Source organism: Fundulus heteroclitus, chromosome 3 (assembly GCF_011125445.2).
Source record: "Fundulus heteroclitus isolate FHET01 chromosome 3, MU-UCD_Fhet_4.1, whole genome shotgun sequence".
Taxonomy (NCBI): Eukaryota; Metazoa; Chordata; class Actinopteri; order Cyprinodontiformes; family Fundulidae; genus Fundulus; species Fundulus heteroclitus.
In genome coordinates, this window is record NC_046363.1 from 29107621 (window position 1) to 29126143 (window position 18523).

The following is an 18523-nucleotide window of genomic DNA, read 5'->3' on the forward strand; positions in this document are numbered from 1 at the left end:
AAATTTTTATTAATTTATGTAATAAGCTGAGGAGTATTTTTGTTTTTAATTATTAGTTTGCTTTAACGTAACACAACTTTCTCAGTTAGGTGGTTGGGTATTGATTTATTAAGTATAAACAATATTTATTGTCGTTATGTAACCATTTAATTTTTTCTGTGTTAAATTCAATACAAACAGTAGAAAAAGTGTAGTTTATGACAAAGAAAAAACAGTTTTAATAAGTTATTAATTGATAGATACAGGCTTTAAGATTTTTAAAACCATGACATTATGTTTTGTTTTTTTCTCGTTATGAATTGGTTCCGGAGAGTCCCTTATAAACTTTGTATTCAACATTATACATTTCTGATGTTTCATTCAAAACTCAAAGTGTTATGTGTTCGATCTTTCAATTTTTGTAAAGCGAGTTTAAATGCATGCATGTGAAAAATCAATAAACTCAACCCTCTAGTCACAATCTCTATCTTAATATTTATCTTTTAACACAATCTGAGACAATGACTTTGCTTTATTGCATTTTACTTTCCTTTGATTGCTAATTTTATATAGTGTTTTGCTTATTGTTTTATGAGTGATCATTTGTATTTGATGATTGCGTACAGCACTTTGGTCCTGCAGGTGTTTAAAGTGCTTTATAAATAAGATTGATATGGTATCTATCTATCTATCTATCTATCTATCTATCTATCTATCTATCTATCTATCTATCTATCTATCTATCTATCTATCTATCTATCTATCTATCTATCTATCTATCTATCTATCTATCTATGTTCTTATTGTGGTTGGTGCCGCGTGCTCGTTTCTGGACTTCGTTCCGTTCAGCACATATTTTTACGTAAACGTCAGTTTGTCTGGGCCGAGCTTCCGCTGACACTTTTTACGTAACACGTTTGCAGAATACGTATCCCACGTTACGTTCCTCGTCTCTCTCTCTTTCCCCCCCGGCGGTTCGCTCGCTCGGTGAATGCTTTCTGCGGGTCATGGAGGAGGAAGGTAAATAAAGAAGGGGCGCTGACAACACACAGCAGACGGTGCCTGGCAGCTTGCAGCGGGGCTTTCTTCTTTTAACGCCGTAGACGCGGGAGACGGACGGGACGCAGGGAGACAGCCCGCAGGCGGAGCTACGGACGTTGGGCTTTCATCCGGAGCCGTTGGCGGTGAGACGAACATCACGCTACCCGTCTGCTCGCGCTCCTTCTTGGGGGTGAACGCTGCAGGAATGATCGATCCTCATGGCCCTGCGTGGCTAGCTTGTTAGCCGGCAGTAAGCGGCCTATAATAGTTTATACCTCTTATTGTTGTGTTGTTAGCCGTGCGTTAGCCAAACAACGAGATAGAAGCAGAATAACAGATGTAATGTGGCTGTTTGGGTCTGCAGCTGCACTTAGCTTCAGGTACTCACCACCTTAATGTTGCTAAATGCCGCCAGGTGTGCACAGTCTTAACGTTTTCTGGGTTCTTTATAGTTTGTCTGCATGGAAAAGTAGGCCCCCGTGTAACAAAAACAATAACCGAGTGCGCCCAGTTGACTTGCCGTGTGTAAACAGGTGTCACCGTGACCTGTCTGCGATAATGTGAGCATTAATATCTTTGTCTAATCCTCTTACTTTGACCCTAATCATAATGGAGCAGCTGTGTGTGAATCTGTGGGAGAACATCGTTCTATAACGAGAACAACGAACTGTCTACCTGTGGAGTAATACTCTATAATGTGGGGATTTTAGTTGAGTGAGAAAAAAAAAAGAGAGAAAGGGTTTCACTTTTATAGAGTAGACAGGGGAATTGCATTTCTCGTCCACACGATTCATTATGGTAATTGTGGCTTAATTGTGCCCTTCCAGAGAGGTTAGGGATTTGGAGTAGGTCAGGATATGGCACATTTTTGTTTTGTCATCTGTTCATCCATCAAATTAAATAAACTGCTACACGGTTTTATAAATGTATTTCTTGTCTGATTTTAAATTTTAAATGAATGGAAACTAGAGATGCACTGATCAGAATGTGTGGCTGTCTCATTTCAGGTTGTATTTGCTGCATAATTTTCAATAAAATTGTATTTATATATATAGCGCCAATTCATGAAACATGTCATCTCAAGGCACTTTCCAAAGTAAAATTCAATCAGATTATACAGATTGGTCAAAACATTTCCTATATAAGGGAACTAGTTGATTGCAACAACGTCTTGACAAGCAGCATTCACTCCTCCTGAAGAAGCGTAAAGCCACAGGGAGAGTCGTCTGGAATAAAGAAAGATTAGATTTAAATATGTTATTCAGAGCAAAGATTCAGAAGAAATGGGGGGGCTGGTCTTTAGAGGTTAAGAACTACAATATAATATGGTATAAAGGAAGCATGTTTTTTCAAGGCTTCCTGCTGTGAGTGAGCACTAATTATTTATTTTAGCAGGCAGAGACAAAGTCACACTATGCATGTAAGCAGTCGCTATTATATATAGACGAGATGGTTACGAAGTTAACATTTAAATGGCCTTTAGCGTCTTGTGTTAGGAGTTGGTGCTAACAAAAAGATTTAGATCCTAACCTTAATGTCGAAATTTACAACAATCAGCCAGAATTTTAAAAATCCAGCCTGTTCCCTGACAGACAGACCTTGGAAGCTCAAGAACTAAACAGAGCAGGTTTGTTGTAATCTTCCTATTATCTGTTGAAAGTCTTTCTCTATCTGTCTCTCTCTCTCTCTCTTTCAGCCTCACTGAACTGCTGACATAAGGAAGCATGTAGTAGAAAACGCAGTTTCCTTCAAAATGTCTTTATCAACCTCATGTGATTCGTTTGGCTTTATTCTATAACAGCTTACTGACATTTACTCAGTGACAGTTTTCGTACCAAAACGTGTTGTTGTTACCACAACCTGGTGCTTTAATGGAGCTCAATGAGATTTCTAAATCACTTGTCAGGACTAGTTAAACCAAAAATAGTCCAACAGTCGGTCTGATTTTTATTCAATAGCCGATTTCTTGGTGCACCTCTGATGGAAACCGTGTTTACTCTCATGTGAAACACAATAAAGGAGCTGCACATGGACAATCTCCGTATAATATTGGCCATTATTTTTGTTAGTAATGGTAGTTTTTATTTAGTTTTTTGTGCAATGTAAAGCATGCAGTAGCATTGAAAGCTGAAAATTGTTCATCAGTAGCCGAAATATGCGGCCAGTGTCTGTGCGCCCGCTGGCCCTTGGTGTCCTCATTATTAACAGCTCACTTAAGGCCAGAGCGTGTCGAGTAAAGCAGCAGATGGGGTTTGAATTAGGTTGATGTGACATGAGCTTTTTTTTTTTATTTCGCGTTTAGACCCTCCAGATTTGGCTTTGCCTGTTCTGTCCACTGGTGAAAACATTACTGTTCTTTGGCTTTTCCTGTGGATTGTTAATGATGAGTATCTGCCCTAAAGATAACTTTATCTCTCAACGAGTTGTTTCTCAACACTTCATTTTATTGGTAGGCTTAAAGTCTGTTTTTAGAGATTATTGAGTCAGTCGGTCAGAGATCGAAACGGGCTAGTTTCCTTTGACAAATATAGGAAATCTTTTATTAATTGCAATATGACTCGGAGAATCTCATCATTTTCAATACGGCATGTACCTTGATACACTGAAGTTCATAAAAATCAGATGAAGGATAGGAAATGAATTGGGATAATCTTATAATTCTTTCATTTTTCTGTTAGATTTAAAACTCACAGTCTATGAACCAATTTAACATGTTTTTAGTATGTTTTGCCCTCCTTGGAGTGGGTGGGGCAGAATCCGTTAAACTTGGTATTAGCAGATGGGACCTGAAAGAAAACCGTGTCGGCATGGAAAAGCTTAAATGGTGCATCTCTACTTGTATAATTAAAATTTTAATTACTTCTTGTGTGTTTCAGCAATAATATGCTGCACTGCATTAGTTAAACTTCAAATATAATATGCAGAATACACTCTTTTAGTTTTTTCTGAATGCAAGTTTACCGTTTTGAGGTGTCCAAGGAGTCCTGACTGGAGTCTGATTGAGAATCTGTGGCACAAGCTAAAAATTAGGGTGATTGCAAGGAGGCCTCCCAACTACAAAGAGTTGGAGCTCAACACCAAAGAGAAATAATTGAAATACCAGCACATCTTCATCAGTAATAAGGGTTTAATTGCTGTAACACCAAAAAGATTTTTCCATAAAAAACTTTTTTCAAATTGATACCACCTTTTTATATTTTATTTTGAGAGATTCCTGTCTTGTTTCTTTTCAAAAACTAATTTTTTGTTCGAATGGAAATGCATATAGATCTAAATCTGCCAGGGGTGTGAATTTCTTTGGGCTTAGCTGTTGTAGCAGTAGAAACAGCTGCAGAGTAAATCTGCCAGGGCACGGTGCAAATACAATGAAACATTGTTAAATGGCTGCATGCTAAACTTTATCAGATACAATAGAAATATTAGCATTTAGCAGCTCTCCTGCTAACATAAGAAAATCCATGTGTCACATCTTATAAATTAGTAAAAACTGAATTATTTTACTGTAGTTCTCTAGTTCAGGTGAAATTACCCAAATTCTTTTCTCAGCTTTTAGGGGATCCGGTTGGCTTTGCCTCGTCCTTGTGTTGCGATGGCGATGCGGGAGTTGGTGGAGGCCGAATGCGGGGGAGCCAATCCCCTCATGAAGTTGACTGGTCACATGACCAAGGAAGAAGGGGCATGGCAGCACCGTGCAACACCGACAGTGAGTTTCTTTTAATAATGTGATCCACAAAGTCTATTTTCTGCAGCGTTATCATTTGATTGCAGCCTAATAAAGTCCACCGCAGTTGGTTTTAATTAGAGCTCACATTTCTTTTCTCTCAGATCGCCCCCACTCCTCTTGAAATTGCAACAGAGGAGGAGGTCAGTGTTCATTTTACCTGAATTATATCATGACAACTGACAGCCAGTTAATTCCACGTTTTCTTTTGCATGTATTCTTGCCTTCTTATCTTTAACGTCTACTTTTTTGCTCCAGCTTGTGAATGAGTTTCTCCATGCTCCACCTCGACCCCCACAAACATTTGACATGGGTCAGCTCTTAGAGGAAATGCAGCAAATTGACCAGCAGAGTTATAGGCAAGCTCCACAGAGAGGTGCTTGTTTTTCTTAATGCTTTTTCCACCCAGATACAAGGTTTGCACAAACTGCTTTAAAAAGCATAAATGTTTTTGGTTTCCTATTCTTTAATAGCACCAGATGTTGCAGCGCTGGCCCTCTCAGGCGACTGGGCAGCGGAGTTTGTCTCAGGTTCAGACCCTGCTGCCACCGGTGCTCTTGGGGAAGCAGCAGATGCTGATTGGACGAGAGAATTTATCGCTGAGGCTGCAGGTAATCCGAGTTTCTGTCGGTCTGTGTTTCAGTCAGGATGCTCATGCAACGCTGGATGTGCAGCACAGCTTTTTGAGCTGTCATCCGTTTGCCGTATGTCTTTTGTTTTTAATTGGATCAGAGTAAGCATTTCCAGCATACAGTGCCTATCAAAGCTATTTATGTCCCTCAAAGGTTTTCGCATTCTGTAAAATTACAACCAGAAAACTTCAGTGTATTTTATTTGGATTCATGTTATGGACTGACACAAAGTAGAACATAATTGTGAAGTCGAAGGAAACAGATACATGAGTTTTAACAGTTTTTACAACAATAAATAAAAATTCTCAAAACTTGTACATGCAGTTATATTCAGTCCCTTTTACTCTATTGCCCCTCAATTAAATTTAAAATAACGAACTGTCTTCAGATGTGACATTATTAGTAAATTAGTCTGATTTAACCTCAACAACAGCATCACAAAGACCAAGGAACTCCTCAGACAGGTCAGGAATAAAGTTCTGGAGAAGTTTAAAAGCAGATTTAGGTTATAAAAATGTATCACAAACTTTGAACATGGCTTAGAGCTCTTTAAAGCTCCTGTCAGAGATGGATGGATTAATCAGAGAACCAGTTAGCAGCCCTTTACAGCTCCACAAATGTGACCTTTATGGTAAAGAAAAAAGCCTTTATTATAAGAAAGTCACTTTTAAGTTAGCAACAAGCCGTAAAGCGGACACAGCAAACTTTTGGAAAAAGGGGCATTGGTTGAACGAGAATAAAATGTAATTTCTTTTTGCATAAATTCAAAACGTGCAGCAGAAAGCTAACACAGAATCCACTGTCCTCTTGGTAAAACAGGGTAGAATCGTGTTGTGGTTGATTCTTTTTCTTTGGCAGAGTCAGGGTAGCTGGTTTAAAAAAACAGGACACACTAACAAAATTTATTAAAATAAAAGTTTGTATCTGTAACATTACAAAACAAAAACCCTATAGCAGATTAAATGCAAATCCAGCGTGGTGGGTCTTAAAAGCAGAATTAAAAAATGATTTTTAAAAAGGCCTTTCTGGTTTGTAAAAACAAACCGTTCCACATCTTGGTAGCCACAACTCTTGGAGCAAGGGTGTTCAAACTTTTCATCACCTGGACCAAAATTGTCGTGTCAAAAGTACTCGAGGGGCAAAAAATGGAGAGAAAAATTATCTATTTGTTTTGTTTACTTTTACCAGTTCCACAAATTATGATCATGCGCTATTTTAATGAAACAAATTTAAAAGGGTTTTGCATCTTTAGTCGTATTAAAAGATGGTCATCCGTTTTGCAAATTCTTTTGGACCCAGATGAATCTTTTTGTCTATTCTCTGCAATGGGAACAGGACTCAAAAGTCAGACTTTTTTTTTTTTTTTTTTTCTTTGAAAACTGTTGCTGTATTTGGGCAATTAAAAAAATTATTTAAAAGCCGATTTTGATGCCCTAAAGTCTTCATTTGAGTAAAAGTCATTGAACAGATGTGATCCTATTTATACTATGAAATTAAGGATACTTTGTGTTGTACCTAACATTTTCAATTGTAAGAAAATTTTAACTTATCTGTAACAGTTTTGTCTTAATTAAGAATAAATAGCTACCATCTGCATTACTCGCATGTGCTGGTGGGTCAAATAATTGTTAAATTGCAGTTGAGGGCTGCACAATCGATGGGCCGGAAATGGCCTGCGGGCTCCACTTTGGCCACCACTGCGTTGGAGTTATAAAGTAAAGGGGATTGAATAGAAAAGCATGTGATAATTTGCAGAATTTTATTTGTTAAAAAAAATAAAAAATGTTTATTTTCCTTCCGCTGCACAATAATGCACTGCTTGTTAATCTGTCACACACACAGAAAAATCCCAGTAAAATTTACTGCAGATTATGACTGTAACGTAACCAAACACAAATAAATGTAAAGTCTGTGAATACTTTTAAAAAGGAACTGTGTGTAATGTTCAGACCTGATGCCATTTTTTTAACACCACGTGTTCCCGTTTGTTCTCCAGATCCGGGACGCTGGGCAGAGGAGTATCTGGAGCAGTCTGAGGAGAAGCTGTGGCTCGGGGACCTTGGAGACAAGGAGGCTGAGTGGTGAGAGCAGCATCTGCTTTGAGCCTTTTCTGACAATACATGGCTTTTCTACAAAGAAACCTGGAGCCCAAGCACAGAAAGATGTAATGGTAGCAAGTCTGATTCAAAAGTTAAACCTTGAAAACACGTTGACGTGTTGTCAGACGAACGTCAATTAAAATCTCTTCTAATTTCTTTTAGCCTGATCTCCCCCTTTTTTTTTCTTCTTCTTTGAGGAACATGTTTTGCAAGAGCCATTTAAACACGAATAAAAGCTGCTGTGAAGCATATGAGCCTTGGCCTTGGATGGCTTCATTCATCCAGCAACAATGTATTTCCCTCTTCAGCCTCGGTTCATTTCTTCCAGCTTTCAAAACCACAAGAAAACTAAACTCTTACTTTTCACTGAACTCCAGCCTGAATCATTTTTCATACATTTTCTTTTTTTATCTTACAGGGTCAAGGAGTATCAGCCGGAAGATGAGCTGAGACAGACAGCCAACGAGCTTGTTTCAAAGGTTGATGACCCAAAGTTACAAAACACAGAGGTTGGCAGCATATCTCTCTTCTCAATATTTTATGTCGTCATCCTTTCTTCAACATCTGTCACCATATGCTTTTTCTATTTCTTTTGCATTTGTGGTAGCAGCTTTACAGCTGTCAAGAATAATCAAGTCTCATTTTGGTTTTTTTGAAGTCATTGAGTAAAAGAACTTGGCTGTGAAAAAAAAACAAAGCCTGATCCCTTCGAAGTGGTAAACACATTTTTTTTTGCTATTTTTTGTTGTTGTTGTTGTGTAGTTCCTGCGTTTCATTAGGCAGATTGGCGAGGGCAGTGTGACAGTGGAGAGCAGAACAGACAAACAGCTCACAGATAAAGTTCAGGCCGAGGAGGCTCAGAACTGGGCCTCCAACCTCAACCAGGTATGAGTCACTGCCAACTGAGGAGGGAATGGTTTTAAACTGGGAACACAGCATATCAGGGAGCAAATTGGTTCATTTTTTTGCACAGCGTAGGCTTTGTCTTGTGACTCATCGGTGTAACATTTTCCACAAATGTAACCAAATAAACCCACAAGTCTCCCTGTAATATGAATCTCAAAGCTGCACAGTTTTAGAGATGAAATTTGTTCTGCAGAGAGAGGACCTCTATGAATGTCAATTTCGTCTCTTAAAATTAGTTTTCTATATGCGTGCAGCAAAGCTCAGTTTGTTTCCATGTTGACTGTATTGCCTCCTTTCCTTATTATGCTGGAGTTGTAACATTTAGAGGTTTAAAAAGGGGACGTCAGATTTTAAGTTGCTGTTAAATATCATTATAGTGTGGGATACCATTTATGCCAAAAAAATCGAAAATATAAACGAATCAAAAAAAGTGGATGTGAAAAAAATATTAGAGAAACAACATTCCAGTACAGCCCATACTCTGCTAGAATATGCATGTTACTTTTTGAAACTTGGTGAGTGCATATTAGTTTCATGAATTTTATAAGTTATTTTCCTGGAAGAAATAGATTACTTTGTGAAACTTCCCCAAAATGTGCTGGTTGCTTTCCTGTAATCTTACAGGTTACTTTCTGAAACTTTCCCCAAATGTACTGGTTGCTTTAATGTAATCCTACAGGTTACTTTGTGAAAAGAAAAATCCCAGAATTTGCTAGTTTCGTCATCTATAGATTATTTTATGGAACTTTTACAATTCTTAAAGGTTATTGTCTTCAAACCTTCAGGTTACTTTAGCAGAAATTATATTTTGCTCTCCGGGAACTAGCACGTAAATTTCAAAACCCAAAGTTACTTTGCTGAAATCAACAGTATACTTTCTCATACTTTCACAGAATCTACTCATTGTTTTCTGAAATGTCCAGGCTGCCTTCTGGAACCTTCTCAGTTTACATATTATTTTCCTGGAACCTAGAGTTTATTTTCCCAAACCTACCTGAAAATTGCAAATGTCTATTGTTGAACCTAGCAGGGTACTGGTTACTTTTATAGGGCATATAGGTCACTTTCCAGACAACACAAAGTAGTTTAAATAACATGTAAAGTATGTGTTGCCTTATGTATTGGTCCCTCAAATAAAATCTACCATTTTGGAATTCCAAGTTAGTATCTGATATTTAGTCAAAAATAGATTTGACTGTACTCTTTAGCTGGACTTGGGTAACATTACCTACAAACATATTAGTCATTCTCTTTTTTGTTGGTTAGATCTACTTTTTGCTATTTCTGTAGCATCTAGATTTCAAAATGATGCTTTACATGTGAGTCCTGTTGATGCTGTGATTCTGTACCATTTCCCATGGCGTAACTTTTGAATGTACTGTTCCCATTTTTTAACCTTCCCTTAAACTCCCGGCATGCTATTCCTTCAACCAACAACCACCATTTGTTAATGACTCGCACCACTCAAACTAAATGCTTATTCCACCCACCCTTCCCAAAACAACTGCCTACCAATTGCTTCCTACCCCTTGAAACTTGTATCCATTTGCCACTGCCACCCCTCATCGCCCCTGTCATAGTTCCTGACGGAGACGAGGGGAGGGAGTCTTCCCTTGGAACCTCCAGAGACGGATCAAAAGGATCAGAAAGTTAAAGCTAAACAAGCAGAGCAGTGGGCCAAAGTCGTCAGGCAGGTAGGACCCCGGTGGTCATGGCAGCAGTAGGCTTAAAAAAAAAAAAAAAAAAGGCCTTTTGTACTTTTAAGCTGTTTGTTCAGGACGCATTAGGCATTCAGTAACCTTGTAGTTTAAGAGTTTTTCTTTCTTATTCAAACACTAGAAGGTAATTAGAAGTACAACTAGAAATGATCTTTTTTTTGCATTCATTTTGCTTCCATCTTTGCTTCCTTTACATTCACCTCCCGGCTCTTTCTTACCTTTTTTTTTTTTTTTTTTTTTAAATGTCGCCATCCTTCATTCCTGTAACAGTTTTCTTAGCCAGCACCTGCACACTCGTGGCACCTATTGTCATTGCTCTCCAATGCTATTCAGGTTTCAGAGGAGTCGGCGGAGGCCTGGGTGGACGAGTTCGCCACATCGGGGCCAGACTTTCAACAAGCCAAAGCTGCAGTGGAGGTACGAGAGAAATAGAAAAGCGAAAACCCCGAAACATATATCCAGTAGTAGAGTTGGGACGGAAGCTGTTGAAGAGTTGAAATTGATTGCACATGATCAATTTACAATCTGGTTTTTTTTGTTTTTGTTTTGTTTTTTCAAGCAGAAAGTGCAATAAATGAATAAAAATAGGATTAAGACCATCTAATACCAATTAAGACCAATTGGTCTTAATTGGAACTATTATTGGTCCAATTAAGACCAATCTCGCTGCTAGTCATTGTTGACTCGTTTTAGGACCTAATGATAATAACAATCAAATACTCCTTAAAAAGTAAATTTTATGGACATTTTTTCAATGTTTTTTCTTTCTTTTTTTTTCTTTTTTTTGTAGGCGTTTTTTAGTTTTCAAATAAAAACGTAGCTATGTATACATTGTGGTCTTTTTAAAGGGTTGAAAAATCCTACTTTCTTTTTTTTTTTTTTTTTTTTGCAACTTGAACTTTAGTAACTTTTCAAAATAAACAATGTTTTACAAACAGGTGTTCTGTCAACGAACAGACAATGTGGGAAAAAGAAGAGAAAAAAAAAGATGTTAATGAAGAGCAAAGAATTGAATATTAAAAAATAAATAAAAATACAAAAACAATAAGGATGCCAACCGAACAACACTAATGCAAGGCCGCATAATAGAAAACAAGTTGAGCAATTGATCACAAAGTGCTGGAGACTTCAAATACCCACAATGGAGCCACTGGTGAAAATTTGGAGTAGTTGGGGCCTTCCTCTCTTTTACCAAAAGTCTCCTCATCAGCGTGATAGCAGTTAGAACCCACTGTGCCACTTGCAATCTTTGACTCAAAGACTCAAAATTCAAACATGTCTGATGTTACCAAACCACATTTTGTGTGTGTGTGTCAATTTTGTCAGAGTGATGTTGATTTCTGGGAGAAGCTGCAGCAGGAGTGGGAGGAGATGGCTAAGAGAGATGCAGAAAGCCATCCCTGGTTGTCTGAGTACGATCAACTGCTCAGCTCCTCTTACGACAAGGTAGAGATGCGTTGCTGCAATCAATCCCGTCTGTATTTCTGTATTCGCACAGTTTCTGAGCTCTGCGGTTTTTCTTGTGTTTCTCACAGGGTTATCAGTTTGAAGAGGAAAACCCCTGCTTATCCCACCCAGACCCGTTCTCAGAAGGACTGAAGAGGATGGAGGCGGGCGATATCCCGGGAGCTGTGCGGTTCTTTGAAAGTGCCGTTCAGAAGGAACCAGACAACCAGCTGGTGAGACTCTAACACCCTGACATTTTAAAGTCTTTGATCAGCAGGAAATTGATTAAAGATCAAATCCTCAAATCAATCAATCCTCAAAATTGTCTATTTCTAAGTATTTAATGCCTTAATGTATTATCTATTATTCAAATGTTGATAAAATCATAAATAAAAGTTGTGGTTGTATTTTTTTCAGTATACTAAAACAGGGTTGATTTAATTTCCAAGTATATTTAAGTATTTGTTCCTTTTATCTAAAAAAAATATGAATATCTGATTAAAAACAAGGTTTTATTTTCATTTGTATTTGGATTACGTCAGTCATCCTTTACTTGTCAAGTCAAAATACTACAATTGTACCTCACCGATTGAGGGTATTTTGAATTACTGACAGAGGGCCCAAAGATAAATGTACACTTCCAAAAATAAAAAGGAGCATTTCACTGCTTTTGGTTTTGCTTTTTTTTTTATTTTAGCAGATCACAAACTTTGATTTAAATAAACTATATTTTATAGGGTAACCCAATCCACATCTATTTTGATAATAGTGTAGTTTTAGATGGCACACATGCCAAAGAAGCAGTTAAATATCCCCAAATCTGAAGAAAACTTCCACATGTTGTTGTTTTAATGATATGCTGAATTTTCTCAGAATAAAATCATGAATTTCACTTTAGAAAATGTTTAAACAAAGACGGAGGAACAAAAATACAGATTAAACTTTGGTTGTTGTTGTTGTAGGCTTGGCAATATCTGGGAACCTGCCAGGCAGAGAATGAGCAGGAATTCGCTGCCATTAGCGCCCTCCGCAGGTGAGACCTGAGAACTGCAAGCTATCGTTTTAAAATTTTACCTCTGGTGGATAACAGGTGCAATATTTTGTTTGAGGTGGAGCACTATACCGTCATCTCAAAATGAATTGAGATGACTTTATTTGTTTTTTATACTTTTTATTTTAATAACTAAGAATCTGACAGATTTCTTGTCTGGTGCACAGTTTACCCTTAAGATAAATGTGTTGCAAGAGGCCATTTTAGTTATGGTTAGGTCAAAACATGTATTTGTAAAAATCAATTACTACATTTTGTGGAATGAATGTCTTTTCTGCTGATTATCTTAAAAGACTAATTCAATCTGGAACTGTATACCTAGGTTTTAAAGATAAAATAAACTTCTCTCCATTTTTATAACATGAGCAAAAAACTTCCCCATGTTTCTATGCTGTATGTAAGAAAATACTCCAGTTTTGTGTACGTCTCTATTGGCATTGTTTTATCTGTTCTTGTGCTTTATTTTTCTATTTTAAATATATTTAATTGCATTTTTTTTTCTTTTTTTTTAACATTGATATATTCTTATTGAGGGTTTGGACTTTGATTGACTTTGACTTTGATCCATTTACTGAAAGCCATGTGTGTAACAAGGATTCAGCAACCTTTACAAGTACCTTGTCTTCAAAGGACTTTAGTATTGCTAAAACAGCCTAAAACCTAATTGAACCTTAATTAAACTGTGTCGATAATTTAAAGTTGTATTTCAGAGGTTACAGTGTTGCTCACACAAATTTAGTATGGAAACGGTGGTATTGGGGACTAAGTTGCTGGTATGGCTGAGGGGTAATGACTGACCCTCAGTCCCATTGTCCTGCACTTCATGGCCCTCTGGTGACATCCAGGGAGCAGCAGTGTGAAAACATGATGGGGAAACTGAATGTTTTCATCAATAACTTTGCAGGTGCTGTGGTAGTATAGGGACGTTTTTAGATGTCTTTCAGAGACTTAGGATGAGACAAAATTGTCTCATCCTCAGTCTCCAAAGTGTCCAGGGCAGCTCTCCAAAGTGTTGACCACACTTTGGAGAGCTGCCCTGTCTGTCCTGAAACAGTTTCCAAACCATGCCAGGGTGGAGTAGGTCAGTAGGCCAACAGGGCAGGGGTTTAAAAGCCCTGAACAAACTGGCAGAGATGTTTTTTTTCCTCTATTTGCTGAGGAAATTCAGGCTTTACTGGGCCTTCTTAAATGCACCAATGGTATTAATATTCCATTTGAGGGTACTGCTAATGTGGAGCTCGAGAAACCTGTGGCGGGTCACCTAGTTCCCTTCCTGCTCTCATGTCTTGAGTGGTTTTCACCTGAAGTCACTGATGAGGTCCTTTTTTGTCTATTCGTTGTTTTCTGCACACCGTCCCGTCAGTCTGCAGAGTTTGTTACTGTAAGCGGTCTCACTGCTATTTTAGCCACAGCGGTTATGTTGCCTGCAGACTGGGTGACCTTAGTTGTCAGATAAATGGGTTTGTTGTCAACAGTGTAGACGGGTGTATAGAGCCGGGCTGAATAGTCATCCTTGATGTGCTCCTTTGGTAATTGGCAGACTTAGGGAGATCTAGTGACCAAATCTCGCTCTTTGTGAGGAGTTGGTTAAATAGTCGTTAATCCACACAATCTGACATGCTTGTAAACTCATGTTCTGTAGCTCTCTCACTAGTATGGAAATGGCTGAATTAAGGGCAGAATAGATGCTCAAACAACAGCCTCATATACGTGCCTTTCTGCTCCAGGTGAAATAATTTAATGTGGCGCGCGTTGTTTAAGGCATCATCTGAGGATCTATTAGTGCTGTTTGCACGCATGGACTTTTCCTCTTATATTGGGAAAGAAGGAGTTCTTCTTTAGTCCCAGAAAAAGTCTCCAAAAGCACCTGTAGGTTGTTTATGTGAAATAAAATGTAAAATATTTGTTTTTTATGAGTTGATATCAATGTAAATAATAGTGTTAGATGGGCAGATAATATTGCATCATATGAATAGCATCGATTAGAAATTGTTAGACTTTGTGAAATTGGCAAATATCGTATCGTCATCCAAACAAATCGATATAACATCATATTGTGACAAAGCTGGTGATTTAGACCCCTAATAATTACATGATGCACCAGAGTGAAGGTTTTAGACAGGTCAGGGTGGTAGCATCAGATTGACTTGACAATCTGTGAGAGTTTCTGTTAGCTTTCTGCCTTTTTGTTGTTGTTGTAACTTTTATCTCTGCTTTATCTCTTACTTTTTCTCAACAGATGTATAGAGCTGAAGAAGGACAACCTAACTGCCCTCATGGCGTTGGCTGTCAGTTTTACTAACGAGTCGCTGCACAGGCAGGCCTGTGAGACGTTACGCGACTGGCTGAAGCACAATCCAAAATACCAGTCTGTGTGGGAGCAGTTTGAGCGCGATTGTCAAATGGATGGAGGTCGGGTTAAGGAAAAGGAGAAGGAGAGGTTTGGATCGTTGTTGCCAGAGTGAGTATGAAGCACGACAGATGTTCAGATATCATGTCTTGTAATGATACAGAAATTACTCTTTCTCCTCATTTTCTTCTCTTTTTTGTGTTTTTTCCTGCACAGATCATTGTTCACTGATGTCCAGAATCTGTTCCTGTGTGCGGCCAACTCTGACCCTTCCCAGGTGGACCCCCAGCTGCAGTGCGGTCTGGGAGTTCTGTTCAACCTGAGCGGAGAGTACGACAAGGCGGTGGACTGTTTCAGTGCTGCTCTCTCTGTCACTCCACAGGTTGGTGTAGAGGTCAGCTTTGAGATCCTAACTTTCCTTCTGTATATCAAGTCTGTTTCTGAGCCTTCCTTTTCCCCCTTTATTTTGTGACATTAAAAAGGATTACTTGCTGTGGAACAAGTTGGGCGCCACGCTGGCCAATGGAAGTCGCTCAGAGGAGGCAGTGGCCGCCTACAGGAGAGCTCTGGAACTGCAGCCAGGTTTCGTCCGCAGTCGCTATAACTTGGGAATCAGCTGTGTTAACTTAGGGGCACACAGGTGAGAAAATATCGGCTTAGGAAATAGGGCTGGACGATTGAAAAAAAGCATGTTGATAGAAATTATTTGGATCGATATTGATAATTATAAAAAAAATCTAAACTTATATTTAAATGCCACTCTGACCACTTTATGCTGTTGCTTAGTGACCAAGTTTTAGATAAAGAACAACAAATTCAAACTCAAACCTTTTATTCAACAAACTTTTTACCAAAACTGCAAGTTTTTAAAAAAGAAAAAACAACGCCTGCTCTTTGAAGTGGGTGGGGCTTGGTGACGGAGCGTTCCTGTGTCTGGGTTTGTGATTGGCTGGGAGGATTTAAAGACTGTAGTATTAACCTACATGATAGGCTGGAATGCAAAAGGAAGGAAAACTGTTTTGTTAAACTTTTTACTGACCTCATTTTTTTTTTTCGGTCAATCGTCTATGTATTGATATATATTGTTGAATTATCGTCTGGCCCTGTTAGGAAATAGTATTGTAATAGAAATAAAACCTTTCTATCATTTAGAAAACAACTTTCAGCGGGTAAATCTGCACAGCTTTTAAAGGGTGAATTTAAGGGCATCTTTTAAATCAATGCAAGGTTATAAGCCTGCTGCGTTTTTTCTTTATTCCGATGTTTGAGAGCGACATAAAACGGTCAGTAAAGTTCCCGTTGTAAATAAGCTAACGCACTAGCTGTTATTAGCGCGACACATACCACGCTCACACTGTGCCCCTTCTTTGTGCATTACGCAACACTCCGCATACCCATCTCACCCGCCGCACACCTCCTGCAATGACACCTACCGCCAGGATTACCCCATTTTCTGGGGGAAACCCTGTAATGGATTAGGTGTTTCTTTGTAAGACATAGAGATATATATTTTTATGCAAGATATGTTGGAAGCAGCAGCTAACTTTCCTTTTCATTGGTATGCTGTGTCGGTCTAACAAAACAATAAACAAACAAACACCATTTGTGGTTGGTACCAAAACAATAATATGCAAAATTCCAAGTGCTGTAGTTTGTTTAGGTTTATATAAAGTTGTGGACTTTAATATGTGTGTATAAATAATTTGTCCATAGAGAGGCTGTGGAGCACTTCCTTGAAGCGCTGTCTCTCCAGCGACAGGCTGCGGGAGACGGAGCAAGAGCTGCAAGGGGACCCGGAGGCGCAGCAGCCACGGTGATGTCTGACAACATCTGGTCCACGTTACGGATGGCTCTCAGCATGATGGGAGAGAGCTCGTTGTACGCTGCGGCCGACCGAAGAGACTTGGACACGTTGCTGGCTCATTTCAGCCAGAGGGAGGTGGAGGGTGGAAGTGAATGAGAACCAGCCAGGCGAGGGTTTATTGAGTGTGAATGTGCTCAGATGGGAGGTCAATGTTTGGGTGAGACCAGTGCAGTTAACAGTTAGAGATCAATGGTAGACGGGGACACTGTGACATCAGAGATGTTACGTCTTCATGTGTGTTTTTAAATGAGTACTATAATGCAGTATCACTCTCCGGTTGGAGAAAAGCGGCCAGCAGTAGTTCAGTCAGGCTGCTACTGTGTTTCAGATGTTTGCCAGTCCTCACGTTTCCCTCGTCGTTCATCTACCAAATGAGGTGAATTGGTTCCCTTTATTTACTTGAAGTTTTGAAGAATAAAGTGAACAATACCGAGCATGTCTATCATTTCCGTTCTTTGTAGCCAACAATGTTGGTCTGTTTATGTTATGACACTCAGTACTCCTTTGGTCTTCACTACCTACCAGTACTTTTTAGGACTTACGTGACTGAAGGTACAGTGCTGCTGTAACATTAAACGAGTTCTGCTTTTCACCCAGAAGTGCTCTCAAGAGAGGACGTTGGTGCAGTTTAGGGGATGAAATAGAAGTCAAAAAGTGCTGCAGCTTTGTTTTTATATCTTGTAATTTCTTAGTGGTCGTTGATCTGCCAGGACAGTAAACTGGCAACCAGCAGGACTGTTATCATGATCAGGTGTGTGCATCTGTTCATTGCGATTAACTGGGCAACATTAATAACATGTCACATCATGAGAATGACTGTTGTGGTTCCCCTCTGGGTTTTTTTTTTTTTTGTTTTTGTTTTTTCATAATGCTCTTAAACTAATTTTGCTTCATTGTAAAATAATCCTGTATGCCATACTGTGTATTGTAACATAATTGATGCACTATACTTGTTTTCAGGCTACTTGGATCCTGATTGCAAACTTTAATATAATACCCAGCAATAAAGCTTTGATTCCAAACATGAGGTCACAAGAGATTTCTTTTTCTGATAATGAACTTAACAACTATGTTGTTGGAGCTTTGGAGATGCTGTAAATCATACAATTGGATAAAATTATATTATTCTTTAGTAGATATGGACAAGAACTTGCTGTTTAAATACATTTGCAAACAAAGTTTTACACCTAGTTAAGCTCTCAAAAAGAATGGTCCAGTTTGGATGTAAGTTGGTGCTAAAGAGGACAACAACTGGATATTTATTTGCAAGGAACTGGTACTAGAGGAATCCAGAGGTAGCATTGTGAGTTGAGATTGTCTGCCGATATTCCCTCACTGGTTTTATTGACTGTCGAACAGTCGGGTAACTGCCTGAAAAACTTGCATGATTCCAGATGTAGCCACTCAATGCTCTCCCTGCTGGAAGGCGAACCTCCGCCCCCGGCCACAAGTTGCCTGTTGCCTGGTCTCCTTTCCCCAGTTGCTCTGTATTTTGTTGCATCCTTCAAATCTGACCAGCTACCTCCCCTCCCCCCTGCTGAAGAAAAATCCCCACGGCATGATGCTTCCACCATGTTTCATATTTGGAAGGGTTTGTTCAGGTCCATATGCCGTCCAGATCTAGCTTGCCAACTTCTCTCAAAATAATATTTATGTCCAAAGTTTTAAATATAAATGTGCTTAACTTGGTGCTTTACTAATTTAGTCGGTGAAGGT

At 38.8% G+C, this 18523-nt stretch overlaps 1 protein-coding gene across 3 annotated transcripts; it reads left to right on the forward strand.

Moving 5' to 3' along the window:
* Nucleotides 1-993: 993 nt before the first annotated feature.
* Nucleotides 994-17834, forward strand: pex5 (peroxisomal biogenesis factor 5). 3 transcript variants are annotated; one of them, XM_012870305.3, is made up of 17 exons: nucleotides 994-1163; nucleotides 4567-4723; nucleotides 4846-4884; nucleotides 5000-5117; nucleotides 5215-5352; nucleotides 7370-7454; nucleotides 7891-7981; nucleotides 8235-8357; nucleotides 9959-10072; nucleotides 10430-10513; nucleotides 11423-11542; nucleotides 11632-11775; nucleotides 12505-12575; nucleotides 14833-15054; nucleotides 15160-15325; nucleotides 15426-15583; nucleotides 16657-17834. In XM_012870305.3, the coding sequence occupies exons 2-17, from the start codon at nucleotides 4610-4612 to the stop codon at nucleotides 16901-16903; spliced, it is 2034 nt and encodes a 677-aa protein (XP_012725759.2). In that variant the 5' UTR covers nucleotides 994-1163; nucleotides 4567-4609; the 3' UTR covers nucleotides 16904-17834. The 3 variants fall into 3 exon arrangements, with proteins under 3 accessions (XP_012725759.2, XP_012725760.2, XP_012725761.2); XM_012870306.3 differs by lacking the exon at nucleotides 9959-10072; XM_012870307.3 differs by lacking the exons at nucleotides 8235-8357; nucleotides 9959-10072.
* Nucleotides 17835-18523: the final 689 nt, after the last annotated feature.

Excerpts from the sequence above, each read along its gene's own strand:
- pex5 (XM_012870305.3), top strand. The coding sequence starts at position 4,610 with ATGGCGATGCGGGAGTTGGTGGAGGCCGAATGCGGGGGAGCCAATCCC. Across the intron at positions 11,543-11,631 it reads TCAGCTCCTCTTACGACAAG|GGTTATCAGTTTGAAGAGGA; the intron begins GTAGAGATGCGT and ends TGTTTCTCACAG. Across the intron at positions 15,584-16,656 it reads GTTAACTTAGGGGCACACAG|AGAGGCTGTGGAGCACTTCC; the intron begins GTGAGAAAATAT and ends ATTTGTCCATAG.